This window comes from Pongo pygmaeus, chromosome 13, assembly GCF_028885625.2.
Source record: "Pongo pygmaeus isolate AG05252 chromosome 13, NHGRI_mPonPyg2-v2.0_pri, whole genome shotgun sequence".
NCBI classification, from domain to species: Eukaryota; Metazoa; Chordata; class Mammalia; order Primates; family Hominidae; genus Pongo; species Pongo pygmaeus.
The window spans coordinates 18,077,628-18,104,648 of record NC_072386.2 but is presented as its reverse complement, the minus strand read 5'-3'; the positions used below and the strand labels follow the sequence as shown (position 1 = coordinate 18,104,648).

General features: G+C 36.7%; 1 protein-coding gene across 1 annotated transcript in view; it reads right to left on the bottom strand.

Moving 5' to 3' along the window:
* Positions 1-2,156: 2,156 nt before the first annotated feature.
* Positions 2,157-27,021, bottom strand: part of LOC129044594 (contactin-associated protein-like 3) — a 237,117-nt gene continuing 212,252 nt past the window's right edge. Inside the window, 7 exon segments of the mRNA XM_054502601.2 lie at positions 2,157-6,262; positions 6,264-6,360; positions 10,420-10,491; positions 10,720-10,950; positions 17,775-17,862; positions 18,751-18,884; positions 20,440-20,664. Coding sequence (XP_054358576.1) covers positions 6,169-6,262; positions 6,264-6,360; positions 10,420-10,491; positions 10,720-10,950; positions 17,775-17,862; positions 18,751-18,884; positions 20,440-20,664 — 941 coding nt within the window. The 3' untranslated portion in view covers positions 2,157-6,168.

The window sequence follows — 27,021 nt, the reverse complement described above, 5'->3', positions numbered from 1 at the left end:
GACCTCATGATCCACTCGCCTCGGCCTCCCAAAGTGCTGGGATTACAGGCATGAGCCACCGTGCCCAAGCCTGGTGGTGGATATTTTTACATTACTGGAAATAGATGTGAACTTTGTTCAGAGATGCCAATTAGTTATTGGAAACTGTTTGATACTGTTTTCCAAATCTTTTAAGATTTGTTTAGTGGGGCCGCCATGGTAATACATGGTCTAGGACTTGCCAGGACTGAGGCAAGACCCCTATGAATATTCTACCTAATGCCCTATTAATTATGGGGATTTATGGTATAGCCCATGGCAACCACCTCTATTCATGGTTGTGTGTGAACATGCACTCTCAGTGAGAGTGATATTGTCCCCAAAACGACAGAAAATAGTTGTTTTGGGGTTATGGGAGAAGTGAAGAAAAAAAAATTCTTTTTGTATAAAGTCCGGATATGCCTATAGTACTAAAGAGATATGTAGTGTATGTGTGATATTAAAATTTCAGGCCGGGCGCGGTGGCTCACGCCTGTAATCCCAGCACTTTGGGAGGCTGAGGTGGGCAGATCATGAGGTCAGGAGATCGGGAACATCATGGTTAACATGGTGAAACCCCGTCTCTCCTAAAAAATACAAAAAAATTAGCCAGGCGTGGTGGCGGGCACCTGTAGTCCCAGCAACTTGGGAGGCTGAGGCAGGAGAATGGCGTGAACCCGGAGGCGGAGCTTGCAGTGAGCCAAGATGGCGCCACTGCCCATCAGCCTGGGCAGCAGAGCCAGACTGTCTCAAAAAAAAAGAAAAATTAAAAAAAAATTCAAAAAAAATTCAGAGAGGTGACTAGAAAAGAAGATGTTTAAAAAGATTCCTTAAGGAGGTCAATAATAATTTTTTAAAGGTTGATAAATGCTGCTGTAATTCTTCTTTTCCTTGCCTCAGGTAGTTTCATGCACTTTGTTACACACTGAAGGGCAACCCTTTCCAGATTTGCAGTTTTTCTCCAATTGCAGCTCTTTCCTCGCTGGTACTCTATCCTGCAATCTCTAGCCACCTTCGTGTACCTGAACTCTTGGCAACAGCTACTCCATTCGGAGACTTGGTAGGCTTCCTTAAGCTATCTCCATTGTCACACTGTTGTCTCAAATTCTCTCAAGTTGTAAGCTGGGATACTCACAGCACACATCTTACGTGTTTCCTATCTTTCAGGGATTACATTCCGTGCCTGATGTCCAGTGTACTGAAAACCATTGTTTCGTATATTTTGTCTGGTTTGAGGTTGTTTCATGCAGGAGGGTTAGAGGGTAAATATGCTCCCTATTACTCCATCTTAGCCAGAAGTAAAATAAGAAAAAATATATATCTAAGTATAAACACACATACACATATATATGTATGTATGTATATAACATATATGAATCATATCCTAAAGATTTGGAACAAGAAGAAAATTTAGCTACCAATTATGTTTACTCGCTGCAGATTAAGATGAACATTGTAGATTGGAGCATATTATGGGAGCAGGGCAACCTGCAGAATTGGTCAGGAACTAGAAATGTCAGGACCTGCATTCTAACCCATTTTTGTCAGTAATTATCTGTGTAACATTTTATCAAAGCAGTGAAGGCCTTTGTGAAATTTGCAAAAATGGGGATAACTATATGTTTTACCTCATTGGCTTGCTTAAGGAGTTAAAATGTGATATGAGTCATACAAAGTGCTCATGTAGTCACAGAGGTTCTATTTTAAGGGCTTTCTTAAATTTTTAGGTACCATCACAAGCTAGCTAAGTTAAAAATTTTCATATTGCAAAATCTAAAAGTTCATCTTATTATTTTAGACATTTTTATTCACAGAGCAAATGCAACAATGTGAACCTCACATTTTAAAATATATAATGGCACAATAAAATGCAAAAATATAATTTTAGGTCATAATCAACCTATAGGCAATAAACTATGTTATCATTTTGTAAAAAAAAAAAACCACAGGAAGTAGTGCTTCAGTACATTTTCCCAACAATATGATTAATCCATAATAAATTCTGCTACTACTCCTAGTAATGACAACTTTATGTAACCTTCTTAAAACATTATTCACATTTACACTCAAGTATACCAACTTAAACCATTAGTGGCTGTTCTGACAACGCATCAGCAATGAGCTTAGCCTGAGCTACATCCATTAGGAGTGATGTGAAGGAAGAGAAAAGCGTTGGACTCTATGATATTTAATGTCTTTACCAATAGAAAAGCTCTATAATTCTCAGAATTCAATTTTTTAATTAAAAAATTGGTTCTCTCTTTACACTTAATTGCCAAAACAGTGTTTACAAATACTTTTATCTTGCCCCAAATTGGCCAATGAGGTAGTAGGTTAAACAGCCAATTCATCATGTTTTGATTTAAAATGTGTCCATATCATTCTTCCCCAACTTCATGTATATTTTAATAATCCATTTCTGTCACTTATATTATGGATTCAAGAATAAACTAAGCAAATGGATCATTTGTTTGCCTTCCAGTTATACATGAAGAAATAAATGTTTTATTGAAGAAAAAAGCCATCAAAATCAATTTTCCATCTGCACTCTTTTATTTGTTGCAATACTGTTTATAACAGCTAAGATTTGGAAACACCCTAAGTGTTCATCAACAGATGAATGAAGAAAATGTGGTTCACATACAAAATGGAGTACTCTTCGGCCGTAAAAGAGAATGAGATCCTGTCACTTGCAACAGCATGGATGGAACTGGAGGTCATTATGTTAAGTGAAATAGGCCAGGCATAGAAAGACAAACATTGCATGTTCTCATTTATTTGTGGGATCTAAAAATCAAAACAATGGAACTCATGGATATACAGAGTAGAAGGATGGTTAGTAAAGGCTGAAAAAAGTAGTAGACAGCTGAGATAATGGTGGGGCAGAGGTGGGGATAGGTTAATGGGTACAAAAAAATAGAAAGAATGAGTAAGACTTACTATATGATAGCACAATAGGGTGACTATCGTCAATAAAAACTTAACTGCATATTTTAAAATAAAGAGTGTAATTAGGTTGTTTGTAACACAAAGGATAAATGTTGAGGGGATGGATACCCCATTCTCCATGATGTGCTTATTTCACAGTGCATGCCTGTATGAAAACATCTCATGTACTCCATAAATATATACACCTAGTGTGTACACAAAAATTAAAAAATAAAAAAGATTTCCCATCAAATATTCTTTCAGAGAAGATGTGAACAAAGATACAGAATTGTTGGTCAGTCTAGGCAAACAGAGTATCAAACAGCCTAGTATGATTTTCTCCTCTGCTAAATAATACCGGGAAGGCAGGAAGGTGGGCTTCTCTATGGATTGAAGTTAAAAGAGAGAAGTGTCAGGAGTTCAGTCCAAGCCTGGCAACTTACTAGTACTGGCTACTTGAAGAGATTAACTCTTACAACCTTATCTTTGTCTCATCTATAAAACTGAGGGAGCAGGTTAAAAAAATCTTATATGTTAATACATGACTTATTCTACTCCATGTCTCTATTACAATGAAAGATCATACACAGGCTGGACAAAAATATGTTAAATTTACTGTGACTTTTCACAGTAATAGAAACAGAATAATAGAGGCATGGGGTAGAATATACCAGGTATCAGTACTAACTACTATCAAAGTATGTTAAGTTTATGCCGTAATAATGACTTTTAGGAAACAATGAAGATTTACAGTGATTTCCTAAGGTGAATTTGGACAAAAATATTGAGATAATACCACTCACCAGTGTCACTATTTTACAGAGATAAGCCTTCAATGTCACATTAACCACTCTCATTTTAATATTAGAATTTTGAAGTTTTTAAGCATCAGAATCTTCAGCTTTCTCAAATGAAGAATGGTAATTATATGCTATTTTCTTTTTTAATTTGAAGACAAAATTTGGGAAATAATTATGCTTTTACTTTTATATTACAAAAGGGTGTTACTTGCAACTAGCATCTATATATCTAAATAACGTTTAATGACTTAGTTCTCTGCAAAAATAAAAAGTACTCAATTTAGATTTTAGTAAGTTGACTGTTAGATGGTTGCTCTCTGGCAGAAGTTTAAATACATACATTCATAGATATTTTTACATCTAGCAATCAGTAAATATCTCTTTTTCTTGCACTTTGCGTTTAATAATTTAAAAGGAAAAATTTAACAGATGATAAATATCAAACCAAAAAAGGTCAACAAATCTTAATAATCTCAAAATATACAAGAAGGGTAAAGTAATGCATAAACCAATACAGAATACATGTGTCTGCACATTTTTGCATAAATTTTAAAAAGCATATAATTTTGCAATTTTAATTTTATAGAGCTTTCCCTAAAATATTTTTTATTTTATTTAAAAATGAGTTTACTTTCAAATAAGAAGATTAAGTCTAAAAATCAGTAAAAAGATTGATGGTGATGATGTATCAATGCAATTTGATGCATCCGTTTTGCTGTCTTGCAAAAAGTGCGGTGACCAATGGGCTGTCTGTACTCTCAATACAGATGTAGTATTCTGAGAAGAGATCATTTGTTAAGAGCGGATTTCAGACAGAGAGCGTACTCATTCTTTCAAAAATAACACATATGAGAAGATGGAAATTCATTTACGTAACAGTAACGCTGAATCAATATATTTTCAACTTGCCCTGATGTGGAAGAAATATACCATCTCATTAGTCCTTGGTAGGCAGTTGGTATCTGGAACATGAAGAGTGTAGCATCATTGCTTTTATATAATTGGTTTATTGAATCCAAATGGTGGTTCCATGCATTATCAAATAACCACTGCTTCAATATTAGTCCCTGGAACTGTCTCCATAAAGTTAATTCCAATCCTTTGCTGTCTTAGTGTGTATGTAAACCTTAATGAGACATGTTTCAATTAACAGCACATATTCAATTTTGGGTAATCTACGGGAATTTGGCCCCATGATCATAAACCTGTGATCGGACTGGCAGATTTAAAAAACATCATATAAATGCTAACTTTTCTTGGAGCGAACAGCCTTCAGTTTACATTCCAAAAGTGATTAGATGAGAGGATAATACACAATGATATTTATGCCTAGAGCAGTTCAAAATTTAGAAAAGGAATTAGTGATCTTAAGTTAAGCTGTTTTTTTAATAAACTGAAAAGATGTTCTGTACAACATAATAGAGTCATAGGAAATCAAAAGCATATCAGTAACAACTTTTAGAAAAACAGAAATGAATGATAAAGAAAAACAGATATGACCTCTCAATATTTTGGGGAAATAAGTTTAGGATGATGTTTCATTCAGGTATTAATGATATAAATAAAGGATAACTCTGTATAAGAAGTAGTGTTTGTATCTGGTTGTAAATTTAGTTAAAAACATAATCACAATTTACAAAAACTGTAATTACAAATTACAAAGAAAAACAGGCAGACAATCTTGTATTGACATCCTCTTGGATCTTGTCACGTACCAATGTTCTGTTCCATTACAAAATTCAATACTAAAATTTCAGAGCTAACGTTCAATATTAATTTCAACATTAAAATGTATCAAAATCATTAAAAACAGTCAATTAGAAAAAGCAATACACCAAAAATAATGGTAGTATTTCCAGGCTTCTACTGCATTGTATTAACCATCACACAGGGGAACAAAAAGGCTGTGAATTTTGGGTAGGCCACTTGGCTCTGGATTCCAGGACTATGGAAATGCCAGTGAAGGTAGTCTAAGAAGCATTTCCTGTTTTATAAATATCAGCAGAAGACCAAAAAAAGGGATCCCAGATATGTTTTCAAGTAACAAAAAACATTAAAGTGCAATTTTGTCTTTTACATCTGAACAAAGGTTCTGTCATTTTTAAAAAATAAAGTAGGGCCACAGCTTTATAGTCATCTTCTCATCTAAAACCCCACAATTATTAACAGAGATCAAACTGCAGTTTTGGAAGAGAGCCTTTGGACGGGGAAACTACTGAACAGTGATGAATGGCCATACCTAATTCATCGTTTGGAAATTGCTGTGGAGGACTGTGTTTCACCGAGGGAGAAAGGGACTTCCCAGAGGCTCCGAGGCTGCAGGTCTTCAGCCAGGTGACAGCACTGCACATGCTGTGTGCACCCTGATGGCAACAGCAGGGAAGTCCACAGTCACGGTCATAGAAACAGCCACAGCTGCCAATCAGAAGACTCTCTCTTTCTGGCTTTCATGGACTGTGTTTTGCACATCGAGGTCACTGTTTAGAGCTGTCTTAGCACTCTTCTTTTTTTGAGACTTTTGACTCATTTTCTTTGCGCAACTTTCTCTGTTGATAGATGCGTATGGCTATGGCAGTGATGCAAAGCAAAATAAATATCACCACTGCTATCACACCTAGGGAGAGAAAAGAATAAAACGTCATAATTTTTTTTTCTTTTTTCTTTTTAGACAGAGGGTCTCACTCTGTCGCCCACGCTGGAGTGCAGTGGCACGATCATAGCTAACTGTAGCCTTGATCCTCCCAAGTAGCTGAGACTATAGGCCCACTCCACCGTTCAGCTAATTTTTTTTTTCTTTTTACAATTATTCTTTGTAGAGATGGGGTGTTGCTATGTTGCGCAGGCTGGTCTCGAACTCCTGGGCTAAAGTGATCCTCTCACCTTGGCCTCCCAAATTGTTGGGATTACAGGTGTGAGTTACCGTGCCTGGCCTCAATGTCAGAGTATAAATGGTGATTTTTGCTCCAATCAGAGGCTTTGCAGACATCATTGCTTTTTAAGTTTGGTTAAAATAAACCAACCACCTATTGTATTATAAATCGAAAACACCAAAACTCAGAAATGCTAAGGTCAAGTAATTTTGTAACATTTAACATACTTCTGAGGGACTATGACTTTTGGATATGGCTGTGTTAGGCTTTTTCCCTACAGGTATATGATGATTGGGTTTCAGATAATGCTTTCAGATTTAAAAGAAGAAAGACATACATGTCTCTAAGACCGTGTACATCCTTCAGTTAACAAGTGGGACATTTTAAGTCATTTTACAAGTATAGAGTGTTTGCATCATCATAGATCATTACATGTTATTGTTAGTACAATGAAATGGGTACATTTTAATGAAATTGTTTTCAAATACTTTTATGATAATATACTTATGAAATGCAGTAGTGTAGCATATATGTAATCAATCCCTATTACCAAAAATATTGCAGGCATATTTATTAATTTTTTTTACCTGGAATGTGGATTATTTGAAAGAGCTGGGTGAAATGTTTTAAAATATCGAAACCATTAGCAGTGCCCATGATTCTCGACTCTAGCTGCACAATAAGTCAGTAAGTCAGAATAAATAAATGGAAGGCCTGGATACCAGTATCTTTATAAATTGTTTCAGGCTTTAATTCAGAGCCAGAGTGCCAAAGCATGAAGCCAAGCCACAGAACGCTGTTTACTGAAGCAATTATATTAGTGACAAATGAAAGTGAAATCTATGCTACAAGAAATAAATATGCATAAAGACAAGCTTCTGAAGGTAATCAGAATATGTCACCCCCAAATATGCCTTTTTGACAAATATTTTGAGGTAAAGGCAATTAAGAAGCAGCCAATGGAGGAACAGCTCTCTAGATCCTCCCCTCTTTTCATCTAAAGACAAGATGTAAATTCTCTTTTACCGGAGACCATTCTTACCAGCTCAGGGATGTCAGCAGAAGAATGTACAAACACACATACTCCACTAGTTTCTTCCCATATATTTATCTTCCCACGGTTTCTCGCCTTTGGAAGCCTAAAATTGCTTTCCATTGTCCCATCATTTCTCCACAAATGTATTGTTGAAGATGAGCCAGACTTCTAAGCCACTGCGGTTTGAGTTTCACTGAGGTTTCTCCCACATCCTGTGGGCTGCATGCCTTAGTAAACTTGCTTGTTTTTCTCTTGTTAATCAGAGGTCTGTCCCAACTACAAACTTGGGAATGATAAGGAGAAATTATATTTCCTCCCCCATGCTTTTACTGCCTACATCGTACATTTAAAGTACTTCACACAAATATTAATTTATATCTTCAGCCAGTCCCTATTAGAAAATGCAAACTGCCTTTGGGAAAGCCCAGGGGAAGCCTTCCACAGACTCCTTTTCATCCCTTGCTTCAGCCTAAGAATTTCTCAGGGGAAGGGAACACTGCTAAGATGTTTCCCCACATTTACTCAGTCAATCTTGCCAGTGGTATCTGACCACAAGCAATATAATACAATTCCAAAGATGAGAGCTGGTTCTATTATCATTTCCTTCTCACCAAAAGCTGGGCACTAACCCTGACACTGTGTAAACGTCTGTAGGACTTGGAAACCTAGTGTGAAAATGTTCGGCATGTTGAAATTGCTTTTGCATTGCAATGAAAAAAAATCTAAAAAAGGCACGATTGATTTAAGATTGGATTTGATTTAAAATTGAACACGAAAGTATACCTTTTAGATATGCATTACTGACCACATTCCCACTGGAAACTGTTGAAAAACAGTTTTTGTTCATCAGGTCATGTATTTTTAATTTACACCTTACTGATTTCTAAGAGAAAAAGAATTGAGATAGTGATGGAAATGTGAATATCCTCAACTGAAATTTAGTCAGAACTTTATTATGTCGAAATTGTTTTCTGTCATTTTGGAGGAAACAAACACAACTAGTTTACTCTTGTATGTGCTATGGAGAGTCTGCAGAATAAGAATACAATTAAGATTTCAATAACTCGGCCGGGCATGGTGGCTCATGCCTGTAATCCTAGCACTTTGGGAGGCCAAGGTAGGTGGATCATGAGGTCAGGAGATCGAGACCATTCTGGCTACCACGGTGAAACCCCGTCTCCACTAAAAATATAAAAAATTAGCCGTGTGTGGTGGTGGGCACCTGTAGTCCCAGCTACTTGGGAGGCTGAGGCAGGAGAATGGGAGGTGGAGCTTGCAGTGAGCCGAGATGGCACCACTGCACTCCAGCCTGGGTGACGAGCGAGACTCTGTCTCAAACAAACAAACAAACAAAGATTTCAATAATTCACTCATTAATTAACAAGAAAAGGTGAATGCTTATTTTTTGCACCAGCTCTAAACAAATTATATTTTAGAAAAAAGTTTTCATTGCCAAAACATACTTTTAAGCTGTGCTTAACTTCACTTTTCTTCAATTAAAAATAACCACAAAACATTCTTAGCCTATTAGATTAGTTCTTTCCAAAGTATGATTAAAAGTGAAACAGACAATGGCTACTGCTGCACAACATTGTAAATGTCCTTAATGACTGGGAATTATACACTTTAAAATAACAATACACTTTAAATAATGTGTGCATTTCGAACTTCTTAAATAATCATGCCTGTAATCCCAGCACTTTGGGAGGCCGAGGTGAGCAGATCAGGAGGTCAGGAGATCGAGACCATCCTGGCTAACACAGTGAAACCCCGTCTCTACTAAAAATACAAAAAATTAGCCGGGCGTGGTGGCGGGCGCCTGTAGTTTCAGCTACTCGGGAGGCTGAGGCAGGAGAATGGCGTGAACCCAGGAGGCGGCGCTTGCAGTAAGTCGAGATCGCTTCACTGCAATCCAGCCTGGGCGACACAGCGAGACTCTGTCTCAAAAAACAAACAAACAAACAAACAAAAAAACAACTTCTTAAATAAGTGAAACACTGTCATGGGAGTACCTAAATCATACTATTTGTGATTGAAGAAAAGTACCGTAAAGTGTATGCTCTGATAATTAGCTGAGGTTTCCATTGCTTTGAACATAATTACTTCAGGTCCGTCCAACAGTTGTCATTACCTTGACAAATATCCCACATGTCCTAGGGAACACAGCTATTTTCAAATTAATAACTTTTCATTATTAGTTTTGTAACTGTTCTTCAAAAAAAAATTGTTTCAGCAGAATTCTTACATGCTGAGCACCCCCAGGGAAGCTGAAATCAGCAAATACTGCCTCAGAAAATCAACAAAGGCTGGCCATGGTGGCTCATGCCTGTGATCTCAGCACTTTGGGAGGCTGAGGCGGGCAGATCACTTGAGGCCAGGAGTTCGAAACCAGCATGGCCAATACGGAGAAACCCTGTCTCTACCAAAAACACAACAAATTAGCCAGGCATAGTGGCACACTCCTATAATCCTAACTATTCAGGAGGCTGAGGCAGGAGAATCGCTTGAACCCGGGAGGCAGAGGTTGCAGTGAGTGGAGATCTCACCACTGCACTCCAGCCTGGGTGACAGCGTGAGACTCTTGTCTCAAATAGAAAAAAAACAAAGAACAAAAAACAAAAAAAACAACAACCAACCGCAATACATAGTACCCCTCTGACCTCACCATTGAGTGTTGATTCTTACATATGTTTCCCATCGAGCTAAGTAATGGCATCATTATCTAAAGCGATAATGACAAGCACCAGGTCATTCAGGGCCTTGTTACCTCCAATGACAGCAGAGTCTCTTCTGTCTGCATTAACCAAGGGCTCTCCCTCATCCGCTGGTCCAGAACGACCTACAACAGGGAAAGGGAGAATGATGTTTATTAGCTTGATTTAATCACGCCACAATTTACACATAGCAAACTTTTGTCAATTAAAAGTGAATTAAAATAACATCACGAAAATGTATTTTAAAAAGGAAAAAAAGGATGACAGAGACGGAGAAAAGAAGGCTTTTGAGAAATTCACAAACACTTGAGAGAAGCGCAGTTTCAGGTGCGCAGGGGTGGAGGGCCACACACCTGCGCCCCCCGCGAGTCGGGGAGCCAGTTCCCGCGCCGGGGAGCCGGACGCCGCCCCCGCCGCGCAGCGGGCCATAGGGGCCACGTGGCCGCGGACGGTGACCCGGGAGGGGCCGCTGGGGCGCAGCGCCGCCTTCAGGGGAGCAGCATGGCCGAAGCGCACCGCCGAGAGGCAGCCAGTGAAGCCACTAGTCGCCGCCCGCCTTGTGTCTGGGTCCGCGCCGGCAGCCTCTGAGGACAGAAGGGGGACACACAGTTAGGGCGCAGCGGCGGAGATGGAGGCGCAGGGACACCCCGCATCTGCAAGACAGCGACCCTCGAAAGTCCCTCCGAACCCCTCGTTCCTTCACTCCAGGAGAGGTCACCCTGAATCTTTACCTGTCTGGCAACTATTTCCATTGTCAGGGTTATGAGAGGCAGGTTTTTAACAGATTTGTTCAAGTGCAGATGGCTGGCTCTCTGCAACTGACAGAGCTTCATAGGAAGCAGTTACATGACATAAATTTAAGAAATCCTCTGCCATTTAATTTTTAAAATAGAGCATTAAAATAAAATTTTAATGGCGCTCACAGCCAATAATCCGGAGGATTACAGAAAAACGACTCTTGGAGATGAGGACAGAGCTCTGGAAATCCTTCATATTACAGTTGCTATTTTGTATGATGGCTTTCATATTATCTTAAACTGTATCTTTTGTCATCAGATAATACCCCTCTTTATCTCATTTAAGATTTGATTATATTCCAATCTTAAATTCAATCTTATCTGAAAGTAGTGCTTCATTTCTTAAATTTATCAGCTGTTGCCTGCTAGTTCTTGGCATGCCCCTTCATTTTCAATATTGTAAGAGCATTTAACTGTTATTTTTAAACCTAGTTTGACAGAATTTAGTCCATTCGTCTTTAGAGTAATAACCACTATATCTGATTTTATTCTTTTTTATCTTACACTATTTATTTCACATTATTATTTCATCTTTTTTTCTTTTATTTTGCTGGTTTAAGCAGTTTCCTTATTTCCTGCTTTCCCTTCTGTGAGTTTGAGAGCTCAACTTCCCTAGCCCTCACAATCAAAATCATTCCTTCACACTGTTATATGAAAACAAGATCCTTTTTCCAACTTTCCCCCACTCCCAACAGTGAGATGAGCAATTGCATGGTTCTTTTCCCCCACCCTCCCTCCCACGCCACCGCGGGGTTCCCCACAACAGTTCTTCCCTAAATGAGAGGCTTGAGAAACTTCTTTTCTTCTCTCACTTTTCCCTTTTTACTCTTCTTTGGTTTTACTCTAGTACATTTAGATCCTGACCAGAATGACAATTTCTCTTACATTATATTTTTCTATGATGTTTCCAGTTCAAGGATCTTTACATAATTTATTTTTTCCAAGAAGGAACTTTGACAAGATGGACAAAGATTCTCCCCATGACCAGATGTTGGTCAGGCTACTCTAAGCTCTCTGCTCAACCAGCCTGACCTTTGGTCTTTCATCATCCAGCTTAGCAAGAATCCTGCCAATTTGGTTTTAAACCATATCTCCCACCCTCAATATCTGATCACCCTCAATATCTAATCACCACCTTTCTCATCCCTCTCACCACCCCGCAGGTGATGTCTGACAACACTGGCCTGGCATCACCAGGAATCCTGGTCAGTTTAGCGAGAATTACTCTCCCATTTTTGTAGTTTTCCACTCAGACACCCGACCCCAGCCACTCTGCTCCTTGGCTGTGAATCCACACTTTTCCTTGTTGTATTTGAAGTTGAGCTCAATCTCTTTCCCCAACTGCAAAGCCCCATTCCAGTAATTCCTATACCTATTGCCATAGTCCTGAATAAAGTCTGCCACACCATCTTAACAAGAGTATTTTTATCTTTTGACATGATACAAGATGGTTTTACATTAAATAATTGTAGTTTAGGGAAGAATCATATAATTTTAGGGCAGACTTTTTTTTTTTTTTTTGAGTTGGAGTCTCACTCTGTCCCCAGGCTGGAGTGCAGTGGCGCGATCTCGGCTCACTGCAACCTCCGCCTCCCGACTACAAGTGATTCTCCTGCTTCAGCCTCCCAAGTAGCTGGGACTACAGGCATGCACCACCACACCCAGCTAATGTTTTTGTGTATTTTTAGTAGAGACAGGGTTTCACCATGTTGGCCAGGGTGGTCTCGATCTCTTGACCTTGTGATCTGCCCACCTCGGCCTCCCAAAGTGTCAGGATTACAGGCGTGAGCCACCGCGCCCGGCCAGACTTCTCTTTAAAACCCTGAATAAAAACCTTGAACAATTGTTTAATTTGGAGCTGATGAAACAGAGTAGAACTTTCTTGCATCTTTAATAAATGACTTAATTAGAAAATGATCACCATATATACTTTTTTTAAGCTGGAAAATCTGAAAGAAAGGAGTTTCTTTGCCCACTCTGAAGTATACCTGGCAATCACATCACAATCCAGGAAGAAACTCGTGATTCTGTACTCCCAGGTTTTAGCCAGCACTGCTATTTATTGTTTATCAGTTAACCAATATTCAGTAGAACTTGACTCTTACTGTGGTACATGTAGATACAGTTTCCGCTCTATTACCTTGACATGGCAACATGGTCAAAACCCTTCACTTTTGGTTCTCTTAGCTGAATAGCTCTAATCAACAATGTATGGTGACCTGTCTGCCTCCCTTTCTGGGCTTTCTCAACTTTGGGGTCCTGCACCCAGCTCCCTTCCAATTCTCTATTCTCTTCCATCAAAGCCTGCTCCTGAGTAAATTCATGTTTGCACAAATTCCTGATCATGGCTTTTGATAACACTTTCAGGGGCATGTGTATTTTGGCAGAAGAGTCAAAAGAATGAATCTCTAATACAGAATTTGAAATATTGGCACTTGAAGTTGTGGGAAAAAAATATTTGAGATAGGGTTGTCTTCCCAGCCCACTGAAGTCATGCCAAATAGACAGATGTCTATCCTTAAAAAAGGGTGACACTTGATTGAACTAAAGGAGAAAACAGCTAGATAAGTGGACAGTCTTCTACACTGTGCAATATGGTAGACACTAGCCACATGTAACCATTGAGATTCAAATCAGGCCAGGTGTGGTGGCTCACGCCTGTAATCCCAGCACTTTGGGAGGCCGAGGCGGGCAGATCACCAGGTCAGGAGATCAAGACCCTCCTGGCTAATACGGTGAAACTCTGTCTCTACTAAAAATACAAAACAAAAACAAAAACAAAAACAAATTAGCAGGGCATGGTGGTGGGTGCCTGTAGTCCCAGCTACTTGGGAGGCTGAGGCAGGAGAATGGCGTGAACCCAGGAGGCAGAGCTTGCAGTGAGCCGAGTTCACGCCACTGTACTCCAGCCTGGATGACGGAGTGAGACTCGATCTCAAAAAAAAAAAAAAAAAAAAAAAAAGAAAAGAAAAAAGAAACTCAAATCAATTAAAATTAAATAAAATGTAAAATTTAGTCCCTCAGTTATACTAGCCACATTTCTAGGGCTTAAAAACTCATTTATCTCAAGTGTGTCTGGGGACTACCACATAGGACAGCACAGACTTTACACGTTTTCATCATCACAGAAAGTTCTATTGGACAGCATTAGTTTTGTTGACTTACACTTTCAAAGACCTCAAGACATCTGTGATGCCCACTGAATCCTGGTTAATGGACCAAGTTAGAACAGTCTTAGAATTTTCTATTGAAGAGAATCTTGAAGATAACTTAGTGCAGCCTCCTCATTTTACCAATAAAGAGGGACTAATTGATATAATCTTTGCTCTTTCTTGGGAAAAAAACCCCACAAAATCTCCTATCTTCTTGACTTTTTATAGGGTTTTTGGGTGTTTTTATTCTGTAATGTTGAAAGAGGCAATCCACCATTGGCTCTGAGTGTCTCCTCATGCTTTGCTGGGTTTCCCAAGAAGTGCAAGATGCTGACAGCACTTTACTCAGGCCACTTCTCAAGGCTATAATTGAAGCAAGCAACATTGAGGGATGAGGTCATGACCCCCTCCAGGACAAAGAATAGACTTGCTTAGTGCTTGTTACAAAATCGGTGGATTCCCCAAACTCAGTGTTCCTCTGCTGCAGTGCAAACCTGGCCACAGGTGCAGCCTTCATCTGCACCCATCACTGCCTCATAAGGCTTGAGGGCCAAGGGAAAACAATGCAAATGAACTGCTGCTCACGAGGCTTGCTGTGCCATGAGTAATAGGGTCCTCTGTCTCTGTACCAGGACAGCATCCACAAAACAGTTAAAAGCTGTTAACTTCCTAGCTCGTAAATCAGGTAAAATCAAATCCCAGACCCAACATAAAACATTTCTTCTAAATGAGACAAACACCATAGCATAAAAGTAATATAAAATACATAGGTTAATGAATTTTAAATGTTAAAACTATATGTCTTATGTGACATCTACTTACAAAACTCAAAAGGCAATTTCCAGAAATATTTAATTACCAAAACTATTTGGCATTCTTACATATCCAGAGCTCTACTTGAAATATAGTCCTTCAGCGGGTTTTCTTTTCTTCAGCCTAGAATGTATACCTCCTAAGGTATATAAGCTCAGCTGTATTCATATGTAACTGTTTACAGGCTAATTTTTTTTTACTTTTTGGGAGCAGACAAAAAGGCATCTTCCATTTTTGCCCTCTGTTTTTTCGATATACATGCAATTTTCAAGATAGTGTTTAAGGGGCTGGGCGTGGTGGCTCACACCTGTAATCCCAGCACTTTGGGAGGCCGAGGCGGGTGGATCACGAGGTCAGGAATTCGAGATCAGCCTGACCAACATGATGAAACCCCGTCTCTACTAAAAATACAAAAATTAGCCAGGCGTGGTGGCGTGCACCTGTAGTCCCAGCTACTCAGGAGGCTGAGGCAGGAGAATCGTGTGAACCTGGGAGGCGGAGGTTGCAGTGAGCCAAGACTGCGCCACTGCACTCCAGCCTGGGCGACAGAATGATACTCATAAGTGTTTAAATACACGTGCACGTGTACACACACAAAGCAAAACAGAAAGAATACCAATAACACCAAAGTATCTAAAAACAAATCTTAATTTACGATGGATCACCTTTACTGAATTATAAAGTATTTTAGGTGTTTGCATTCTTTAAAGCTACCTCTTGGATAAAATTCAAAGCTATACAGAAAATTCAAAATCTAAAAAGCTTACATTTAAATAGGTTTACTCTGAATTGATCTTGTGATAATCAATCTGAATGGTTTTCATTCATTAAGACTACTCAGAAATGGCAAAATCACAGTGAGGTGCTCAGAAACAGCATCTTAATTATGACGGATTTTGGGCCATTTTTTTCTAAGGCATTGTTAGGGTGCATAATAATAAATTAGGCTGAATATGAGCATTATTTTATTAGAATTGCTCATATATTAGCCTATGTACCTATTAACATGTGAGTGTAGTGAGGGTGGGTAGGTATAGTGTTTCTCTCATTCAGAGGCTTTCTCAGTGCTTAATAAACTGTTCATAGTAGATGCTCACCAAATTTTTTTTTTTTTTTTTTTTTTTTTTTGAGACAGAGTCTCGCTCTGTCGCCCAGGCTGGAGTGCAGGATCTCTGCTCACTGAAAGCTCCGCCTCCTGGGTTCACGCCATTCTCCTGCCTCAGCCTCCCGAGTAGCTGGGACTACAGGCGCCCACCACCAGGCCCGGCTAATTTTTTTTGTACTTTTAGTAGAGACGGGGTTTCACCGTGTTAGCCAGGATGGTCTGGATCTCCTGACCTCGTGATCTGCCCGCCTCGGCCTCCCAAAGTGCTGGGATTACAGGCGTGAGCCACCATGCCCGGCCGCTCACCAAATATTTTTAAATGAAGGGATGAATCAAAGATTTAGAGACTCAAGAGAAATATATTGGTAACTTAGAACAGAGTGTTTTGGGTAACCTTCTTTGTAAAATTAGTGGCTTCTCTATTAGCCAACTTGTTGGTCTATTTTACTGTAAGTTAAGGAAAGCACTTCCTATATAATTCCAAATTTAAAGATAAAATTGTAGTTTTGGTATAATTACTAAATGATGTGAGAGTGGCAAAAAATGTATAGCAGAACCAATCCTAAAATACAGTTGTTCAAAGTATAAAGTGTTTCATTAATGTTTGATTATTATCTCTACCTCCAAGGACAGGCAAAATGAATACTTATAATTTTCTGAGATCAATCACTTCTGAGTATATACTTCATTGCTGAATTTGAATGTAGATTTTTATACCATAAGTTACATGCCTTTGAATATACCACCCTTGAATGAAAACATTAACACCTTCAATTACATGTTCTCCTTTATTTGGAAGGAAACAAAGATGTATATAATAAATATTATTCTACTTTTTGATCCTCAATATTAAAGTATAGTTCATTTTCTTGAGTTACATGAGTTTTTTAAAAAAAAAAAGATTATTTTCCTCAGTTCCTTTATTAAATGTAAAGCTAACTGTGATTTTACAACAGGTTATGATAGACAATATGATAGACAATTACTGTAACTTTCTACCTTGCGTAATAGATATTTATGAATATGCCTCCCCATTCCTGTTAGATACTAAAGTCAAAAAGGATGGAAACAACAGGTAAAGCAGGGCTTGAGAGAGAATTAAAACTGTATTCATCTGCTGTAATAAGATTAACAGTTTTTTCTCTTGTGTTCAACTCAAACGTAGTTTTATCATTGAATGATGGTCTCCGGAGTTGATGTTGATTAATACATACATAATCTGTGAACTTTGTGTCAGCTTTGATAACATTTCACTTTTCAAGAAGGGTTAGAAAAATACCGTGATTCATTATGCATGATTGCCAAGTGAGAGGTTAAGTGTGGAGGTATTTTTCCAGGAACGCCCTTGCATATCTCACAGGCAGCACTTACTCATGATTATATGTACACTCAGGCAAGAGTACAGTTTGCACCTTGATTGTCACTCACTGTGAAATTATTATTCAAGTAAGACAAGGAGCTTCTTTCAGCATGATGAATGCTTCCAGAGTTTATGACATGACACTTAGATTTTTTGGGAAAAAGCTCTTTCTTCTACTTACCTAAAACCTTTCCCAATATGAGAGATTTGAGGGCGTTGAATTCTGTCCCTGAGGACAAGATTACTTGTTTCTTTGCGCTCTGGTTAACCTATTAGATGTCCCATGAGAAGCAAACATCAACAGAAAGTACAATTTTAATGATAAGGAAGCAAAGGAAGATGAGGAAAGGAAAGATGAAAATAAATCACTTTTAAGTACCACTACAAAAGCTCAAGAAGCCACCTTCAAATAATTAATCATTCAGAAGGGGAAGCTATTTTATAAGCAATTCCTATGATGCCATCAGCTACCACTCTATCCACGATGTACCCACTTGCTGGCTTTACTCTTCTTCATAATGGAAGGATCTATAATTGGCAGAATCCATGAAAAAGATGGAATTGGCTGTTTTAAACTTGAATACGTACTCATTCTGCGGAGAAAATCTGAAACATAAAACCAAGCGTTGTTCTCTATACAGTATATTTTCCTTCCAATGCCAATGGCAATGTGGAATTTACTTCCTCTGTTGTCACTCAGGTCTATTTTCTTACTTATTCCCATTTTAATAACTACGTTGTGTGCTTTTAAACCATGTTTTTAAGTTGCTAAAGTATTTGTTCTTTTATAATCAGAATAAGACAAGTTCCCACTGCAATATCAATGAATAGATTCCACCAGTAGTCACTATGAGAAACTAGAGAACATTCCCCTACTGAGTAAAGTGAAACAAATGAAGATATTTTGATATTTTAAATAGTAAAATATTAATAATAACTTTGACAGAATTGCATTGCTAAACAAACAAAACAAAGCAATACAGAATAAACCACCTCCTCTCCCCCAGATCCCGGCCATATTTGGCTTCTTCTTGACTTATGGAAGAGCAGCATTGAATGGGTTGCTCTTCCATTAATGTTTATTATCAAATTTTTTCATTAGATTATTTGTTCTCAAAATAATAATATTAGTTTGACTTTTGCATTTGTGGGATTACCTCTGCCATGACCACGGCTTCTTCTCTGTTAATCTTCACTCGGTGAAGTTGCCCATCAGCCATGTTTTTAAAATCAAAGGTAAATGCATCAGGATTTTGATGTCTATCTAGCTTGTACCTAATCTGCAAACTTCCTAAAAAGAAAAATAAACAGTATTTAAAATTAAAGTGGTATTTTATAAAACTCTTGATACAGATTCTAGAGCACTTTTATTATTATTTACTTATAGCACTTTTGAATCTATTTAGCATCAATTTAGATGCACCAAATAGTTATCGTTCCTGGAACAGTGATTACTTGAGTGCTATTCCTGTGCCAGACTCTGAATCCAATGATGCTATTTTAAAAGTCAAGACTGAATGTGTTGTTAATAAGCAGTCTCCCCAAACCTTTTCATTTAAAAATGAAAAGGTTTAAATTATGCATATGAGCTCAGAACTCAGATCTAAATTCATTATGACTTTGATATTTATGAAATGATGAAACTCTATGCAATATTGTATCAACATCCAGTTCCTGTAATTATAACTTCTAATAAGACTCATTTTAATGTACTATTGACATGTGCATAAAGATTTTTTTATAGCCAGATTATTTTAAGCCTTCTGCCATAATCCAAAAATGAGGACAAGAAAAGGTTTTGTCAGGAGACAAGGTTTCCATAGTATCTACATCTTCTAATATACATACCGCTCTCCTACACAGATGTACCCTCATTATCTGTAATTCTCTTGCAGCTTATACTAAGATCCTGTTAATCAGAGATTTTTATTTATTTTTATTTTTTTGAGGTGGAGTCTCGCTCTGTCGCCCAGGCTGGAGTGCAGTGGCGCGATCTCGGCTCACTGCAAGCTCCGCCTCCCGGGTTCACGCCATTCTCCTGCCTCAGCTTCCTGAGTAGCTGGGACTACAGGTGCCCACCACCATGCCCGGCTAATTTTTTGTATTTTTAGTAGAGATGGGGTTTCACCGTGTTAACCAGGATGGTCTCAATTTACTGACCTCGTGATCCACCTGCCTTGGCCTCCCAAAGTGCTGGGATTATAGGCATGAGCCACCGCGTCCAGCCTAATCAGAGATTTTGTAGATTTTTTTCTAGACATTAAATTTTGTGCTGTGTACCTAACAAACTTAAAGCTTGGTCTTCTTGTTCAACTGTGAAAACCTTGCAATGCCCCAATTACCACTGATTACACTTTTCTTCTATAAAAGTGGTAACTAGTTTTCCAGCCACTGATGAGATAAAGAACAGCTGTACTCATCTGTTGCTTATAAGAACTGGCTTTTCTATAGTTGTACTATAACATCCACATAAATGCTCCTCTATTTTGCTTAGAATGAGGAGGGAATGTATGCCATGTATCTAGATATCTTATTTCAAAATGAACTGCAAAACCAACTGGAGTCATCATGTACTACTAAAGTCACCCTATCAATAAGAAGAAATAGAACTGCATATCAACTCCGTAAAATTATCAAACATGTACTGGGAGAAAAGCATCTTAATTTAATCTTGAAATGCTAGCTTTTATAATAACCATTAAGGAAGGCACTGAAAAACCAAACACATTGGAGGGCATACAGTTTTCTTTCATCGTTTGTAGTTTGACTGCTGAAAAGACCCATGTCATTACAGTCCTATTTTTCTAATTCAGGGTTCTCTTTTTCTTTACGCAAAAGATATTCACCATTGTTGGCGAGGATAACTGAAAGGTATTCCTCATAGAAAGAGCTCACATACAGCAATAAGCTCGGAGTTCGTGTGGTTCGGAAGCTCAGTGTGATCATTTCTCTGGTCAATGTTACATCTCTGTGTAACGAAGAAACGAGAGAGCTGGAGTTTTCACTTAAAGTGTAATGTTCTTGAAAATGGTACGTCATTGAGGAGCCAGTTGCAAAATATGCAGAAATCTCTGAAATGATAAATACATTTTTGTTATGTTAACAAAATGTAAGTCCAACGGTCTTGTTTTAAGTACATTTAGAGAATGAGACCAAACCTTAAATATCCTGGGAGATTAATAGTGAAATCCTTTCCTGTTTTATTTTTTTTTCACTTTTTAAAGTTTTTTAAAAACTACAACTTGAAGAAAAAGTAGCAAACTCCAATATACTCATAACCCAGAATTGACTAACACTTAATAGAGATTTTAATTCTCCAAATCATCCTCATCTTATATTTACATATAATTAATTCTCCAGTATAAATGTATAATTTATAGGTAACATCTCATCTTTGGTTTCCAATTTTTTCCCAAATCATTAATTTTTAAACATCTTTATTCAGATATAATCCATATGCCATGTAATAGACCCAATTACAGTGTAAAATTCTATGTCTTTTAGTATATTTGCAGGCATGTGCAAACATTGCCATGATCAATTTTAGAGTATTTTCACTCCCCTCCCCCCCGCACCTTCTTATTCCCTCCTATAAAACCCTCCATATCCTCTAGCAGTCACTCTCTGTTTCTCCCCAACACCCCAGCCTAGGCAACTACTAATTTATTTTCTGTCTCTGCAGAGGTTCCTATTCGGGAGATTTCATATCAGTGGAATCATATAACGTGTGGTCTTTTCAATCTGGCCTCTTTCACTTAGCATGGTATTTTCAAGGTTCATCCATCTTGTAGCATGTATCAGTATTTTATGCGTTTTATTGAATATTTCATTGGATGTAAATAGTAATGGATGTGCCACATTTTGCGATCTATTTAACAGCTGATAGACATTTGGGTTGTTTCTACTTTTTGACTATTATAAATAATGCTTCCATGAAAATTCACGTGTAAGTTTTTCTATGGACACATTTTTATTTTTCTTAGGAATGTATACCTAGGAGTAAAATTGTTCAATCTTATGATAACACCAACTTTAAAATTTTGAGGAGCTGCCATATTTTTTCCAAAATAGCTATACCATTTTACATTCCAAACAGAATTTTGAGGGTTTTAATATCTCCACATCCTCACCAACATTTATTATTATCTTTCTTTTAAATTACAGCTATACTTGTCTGTGTGAAGAGGTATTTCATTGTGACTTTGATGGCATTTCTCTACTGGCTAATGTTGCCAACTACTTTTTCATGATTTTATTGGACATTCACACATATTTGCTGAAGAAATATCTATTTATAAGCTTTACCTATTATTTAATTGGGTTAAATTTCTTTTTCTTATTCACTTGTTGGTTTTTGTTTTTGTTTTTGTTTTTTTGAGACAGAGTCTCACTCTGTTGCCCAGCTGGAGTGCAGTGGCGTGATCTCGGCTCACTGCAAGCTCTGCCTCCTGGGTTCACACCATTCTCCTGCCTCAGCCTCCCGAGTAGCTGGGACTACAGGCGCCCACCACCACGCCCGGCTAATTTTTTGTATTTTTAGTAGAGACGGGGTTTCACTGTGTTAGCCAGGATGGTCTCGAACTCCTGACCTCGTGATCTGCCCACCTTGGCCTCCCAAAATGCTAGGATTACAGGTGTGAGCCACCGCGCACAGCTTCTTATTCAGTTGTAAAAGCTCTTTAAATAATTTGAATACTAGACCCTTATAAGAGACATGATTTGCAATAATTTCTTCCATTCTGTGGGTTATCTTCTCTTTTGTTCTCCCATGTTTTGAGAGTTTTATAGTTTTCGTTCTTACATCGAGGTCTATTTGGTACATTTTTATGTATGTGTGAGATAGAGGTCTAATTTCATTCATCTGCATGTGTATGTATACTCAGTTGTCTCAGAGACTACTTCTTCCCATTGGGTTGTCCTGGCACTCTTGTAAAATCCATTGACCATAAATGGCGAGGTATCTATCTGGACTTTCAATTTTATCCCAATGAGCTATCTGTTCAGTCTTAGGCCAGTTATATACTGCTTTACAGTAAGTTTAGAAATTGGGCAGTGTGAATCTATCGAATCTCTTCTTAAAGATTGTTTTGGCTATTCTGCATCATTTAAATTTTCATATGAAACCAGCTTGTCAATTTCAGGAAAGAAGCCAGCTGGGATATTGATTGAAACTGTACTGAATCTGTATATTACTTTAGAGAACACTGGTATTTTATTTATATTAATTATTCAATCCATGACATGAAATCTCTCTCCATTTATTTACCTTTAATTTCTTTCAACGCTTTATAGTTTTCAGTGTGTTTTCCATTTCTTTTGTTAAATGTATTGCTATGTATGTTATTCTTTTTGATGCTACTGTAAATAAAATTGTTTTATTGGTTTTATTTTCAGATGGTTCATAGCTAATGTGTAGAAATACAATTGATTTTGTATATTGTTTTTGTATTCTGCAATTTTGCTGAACTTGGTTTTAGTTTTAATAGTTTTAAGTAGATTCTTTGGGATTTTTAATATAAAAATCATGTCATCTTCAAATAGAGATGGCTTTACTTCCTTTCTAATTTGGATGTTTTTCTTCTTTTTTTTTTTTTCATTTTCTTGCCTAATCAGTCTGGCCTGAACCTCTAGTACAATGCTGAATAGAAATAGTGAGAGTATACATTCTTGTCTTGTTCTTGATCTTAGGAAAAAAACATTCAGTCTTTATAATTAAATATAATTTTAGCTATGAGTTTTTCAAAAATGCCATTTGTTAGACTGAGGAAATTATCTTCTATAATTAGTTTACTGAATTTAAACAAAAATTCATGAAAGGATATTGGATTGTATCAAATGACTTTTCTGCATCAGTAGAGAATATCATGTGTTTCTGTCCTTTATTCTAAGATATAGTATATTATATTAATTGATTTTCAGCTGTTAAAACAACTTTCCATTTCTGGGATCATTTCCACTTTGTCTTGATGTATCGTCATTTTTATATGTGACTGGATTTGCTTTGGTAATACTCTGTTCAGAGTTTTCACATCTATCTACTTAAATGATATTGGTCTGTAGATTTAAAATATATATACTGATATATCTATGTCTGGCTTTGGTATTAGGGAAATACTGACCTTACAGAATAAGCTGAAAAATGCTCCTTTCTCTTTTATTTTTTGGAAGAGTTTTGAAGAATTAATACTTCTTATTTAAATAGTTGATAGATTTTTAAATAGTTGATATATTCTGATAGTTGATAGCATCAATTGTTTGAAACCATCTGGACCTGGGCTTTACTTTGTGCGGTATTTTAATATTATTAAGACATTCCTTTTATTGTTATAGGTCGATTTATATTTTCTCCTCCTTCTTGAAACAGAAGTAGTAGTTTGTGTTAATTTTGTAGTTAGTGTCATCCTAGGAATTTGTCCATTTTATCTAAGTTACGTAATTTTTTTCAACATACAGTTGTTTATATTCCCTTGCAATCCATGTTATTTCTGTAAGGTTGGTAGTAATATCACTCTTTCATATGTCATTCTAGTAATTTGAATCGTCTCTTCTATTCTTGGCCAGTTGTACTAAAGGTTTGCCAATTTTGTTAACAATTTTAAAGGACTGACTTTTGGTTTGGTTAATTTTTTCTGTCACTTTTATATTATCCATTTGAGAAATTTCTCTGGTTTTATTTATTATTTCCTGCTTTCTCCTTACATTAGATTTAGTTTGCTCTTCTTTTTTCAGTGTCTTAAGGTGGCAGGTCAGGTTTTTTATTTGGGAACCATTTTTCTTTTTAAATATTGATGTTTACAGCTTTAAAATTCCCTCTAAACCCTGCTTTAGCTGTGTTACTATATGTTTTAGTAATGTTGTATTTTTGCTTTCATTTATCTCAAAGCCTTTTCTAATTTCCCTTTTGATTTCGGAGTGTATAGTTTAATTTCCACATATTTGTGATATTCCACAATTTCTTTATGTTATTAATTTCATCTCATTGTGTTTAAAAAAAACCCTTCATATGATTTCAATCCTTTTAAATGTGTTGAGGCTTGATTTACAGGTAGCATGTTGTCTAACCTAGAATATGTTCCATGAACACTTGAGAAGAATATACATTCTGCTATTGTTAAGTGGTGTGTTCTACAGATGTGTCTTAGAATGATTGCGTTTTTATTTTTTTCAACTCTATTTTCTTGGTAATCTTCTGAGTGATTATTCTATCCTTTATTGAAAGTGAAGTATTGAATCCTCCAGGTTTTATTCCTGGTTTTTCTATTTCTCTTTTCTGTTCTGTCAGGTATTCTTTATGTAATTTGGGGCTATATTATTAACTGCATGTAAGTTTGTAATTGTTATATCTTTTTGAGGAAATTAACTTTTTATCATTATAAAAGTTTCTCTATTTCTAGTAGCACCTTTTGTTTTAGAGTTTATTTTTTCTGGTATTAGTATAGTCCCTTTGGCTCTCTAGGGTTACTCTGCATGGTACATGTTTTCCCTTCTTTCATTTTCAACTAAATTACCCCTTTCAATCTAAATTGTATGTCCTTAGACAGCATACAGTTAAGATTTCTTTTGTTATCCATTCTGACAATATTTGTCTTTTGATTGGATTGCTCAATCGATGAACATTTAATATTATTATTGATACAGTTAGATTTACATCGGCCATTTTCTTTTTCTTTTTCTGTTTCATTTGTTTTCTTTTCACTTTCCTTCTGACTTATTATTTTGTATTGGTGGATATTTTGGAGTGTAACATTTTAATTTCTTTCTCAATTTCACTATACTTTGGGGTAAAATATATATAATATATAATTTGCCACTTAACCATTTAAAATGTGAAATTCAGTAGCATTAATTAAATTCACAATGTTGTGCAATTATCACCTCTTTTGATATCCAAAATTTTTCATCATCCCAAAGTTAAACTCTGTATTCATTAAGCAATAACTCTCCATTGCCCCCTCATCTCAGCTGCTGGTATCCTTGAATCTACTTTGTCTCTACAAATTTGTCTATTGATATCTAGTAAACATGGAGTTATATAATATCTGCCCTCTTGGGTCTGGCTTATTTCACTTAGCATAATGTCTTCTATGTTAATTAATGTTGTATCATGTATCAGAACCTCATTCCTTTTAATGGCTGAACAATATACCATTATATGTATACATTACATTTTTTAATCGATTTATGTGTTGATGGACACTTGTATTATTTCCACTATTGTGATTAGTGCTACTATGAACATTTGTATACAAGTATCTGCTTGAGTTCTTGTTTTCAATTGTTTTGGTTATATATGTAGAAGTGGAATTGCTGGGTTCGAAGGTAATTGTATGTTTAACTATTTTGAGTTAACTCTAAATCAATTTCTAGTGGCTGTGGCATTTACTTTCCCACCAGTAACAAAAGAGAGTTCCAATTTCTCTAGGTTCTTGCCAAAACTTGTTATTTTCTGTTTTTATTTATTATTTATTTATTTATTTATTTATATAGTCAATCTAGTAGGTTTGAAGAGGCAGCTCATTATACTTTTCGTTTGCATTTCTTTAATAACTAATTGATGTTGAGTATCATCTTTCCATGTGATTATTGACTCTTTGTATATCTTTTTGGAGAAATGTCTCATCAAGTCCTTTGTCCAATTAGACTTTTTGTTGTTAAGTTGTGTAAGTTATTAACATATTCTAGATAGTGAACCTCCATCAGATACATAATTTGCAAATATTTTATCACATTCTGTGGATTGTCTTTTTACTCTCTTGATAGTGTTCTTTGATACACAGAAGTTGTTAATTTTGATAAAGTCCAAATAATCTATTTTTGTTGTTGTTGTTGCCTGTGCTTTTGGGGTGGTCTTTGAAAAACCACTGCCAAATCCAAGATGATGAAGATCTGCCTATATATCTTCTCCTAAAAATTTTATAGTTTGAGCTTTTAGATTTAAAACTTTGATTCATTTTGAGTTAATTTTGGTTAAGGGTCTAACTTCAATCTTTGCATGTGAACATCCACTTTTCCTACCTTTATGTTGAATAGACTGTTGCTTCCCTATTGAATGATCTTGACAAAGACTATGTTAAACATCAATTGACCGTATGTATGAAGGTTTATTTCTGGCCTCTCAGCTCTATTCCATTGATTTATAGGTTTATCCTCATTCAGTGCCACACTGTTTTGAATAATGTAGTTTATAGTAGGTTTTGAAGTCAAGAACGGTGAATCCTCCAACTTTGTTCTTTTGTAAAATTGTTTTGCTTATTCTGGGCTTTTTCAAATTTTATTTAAATATTGATAGGGGCTTTTCCATTTGTATAAAAAGTGCTTTGGGGATTCTGATAAGAATTACATTGAATCTGCTGGGGCTGTATTGTCATTTTAATAATATTAAGTTTTCCAATTCATGAATATGGAATGTCTTTCCATCTATTTAGGTC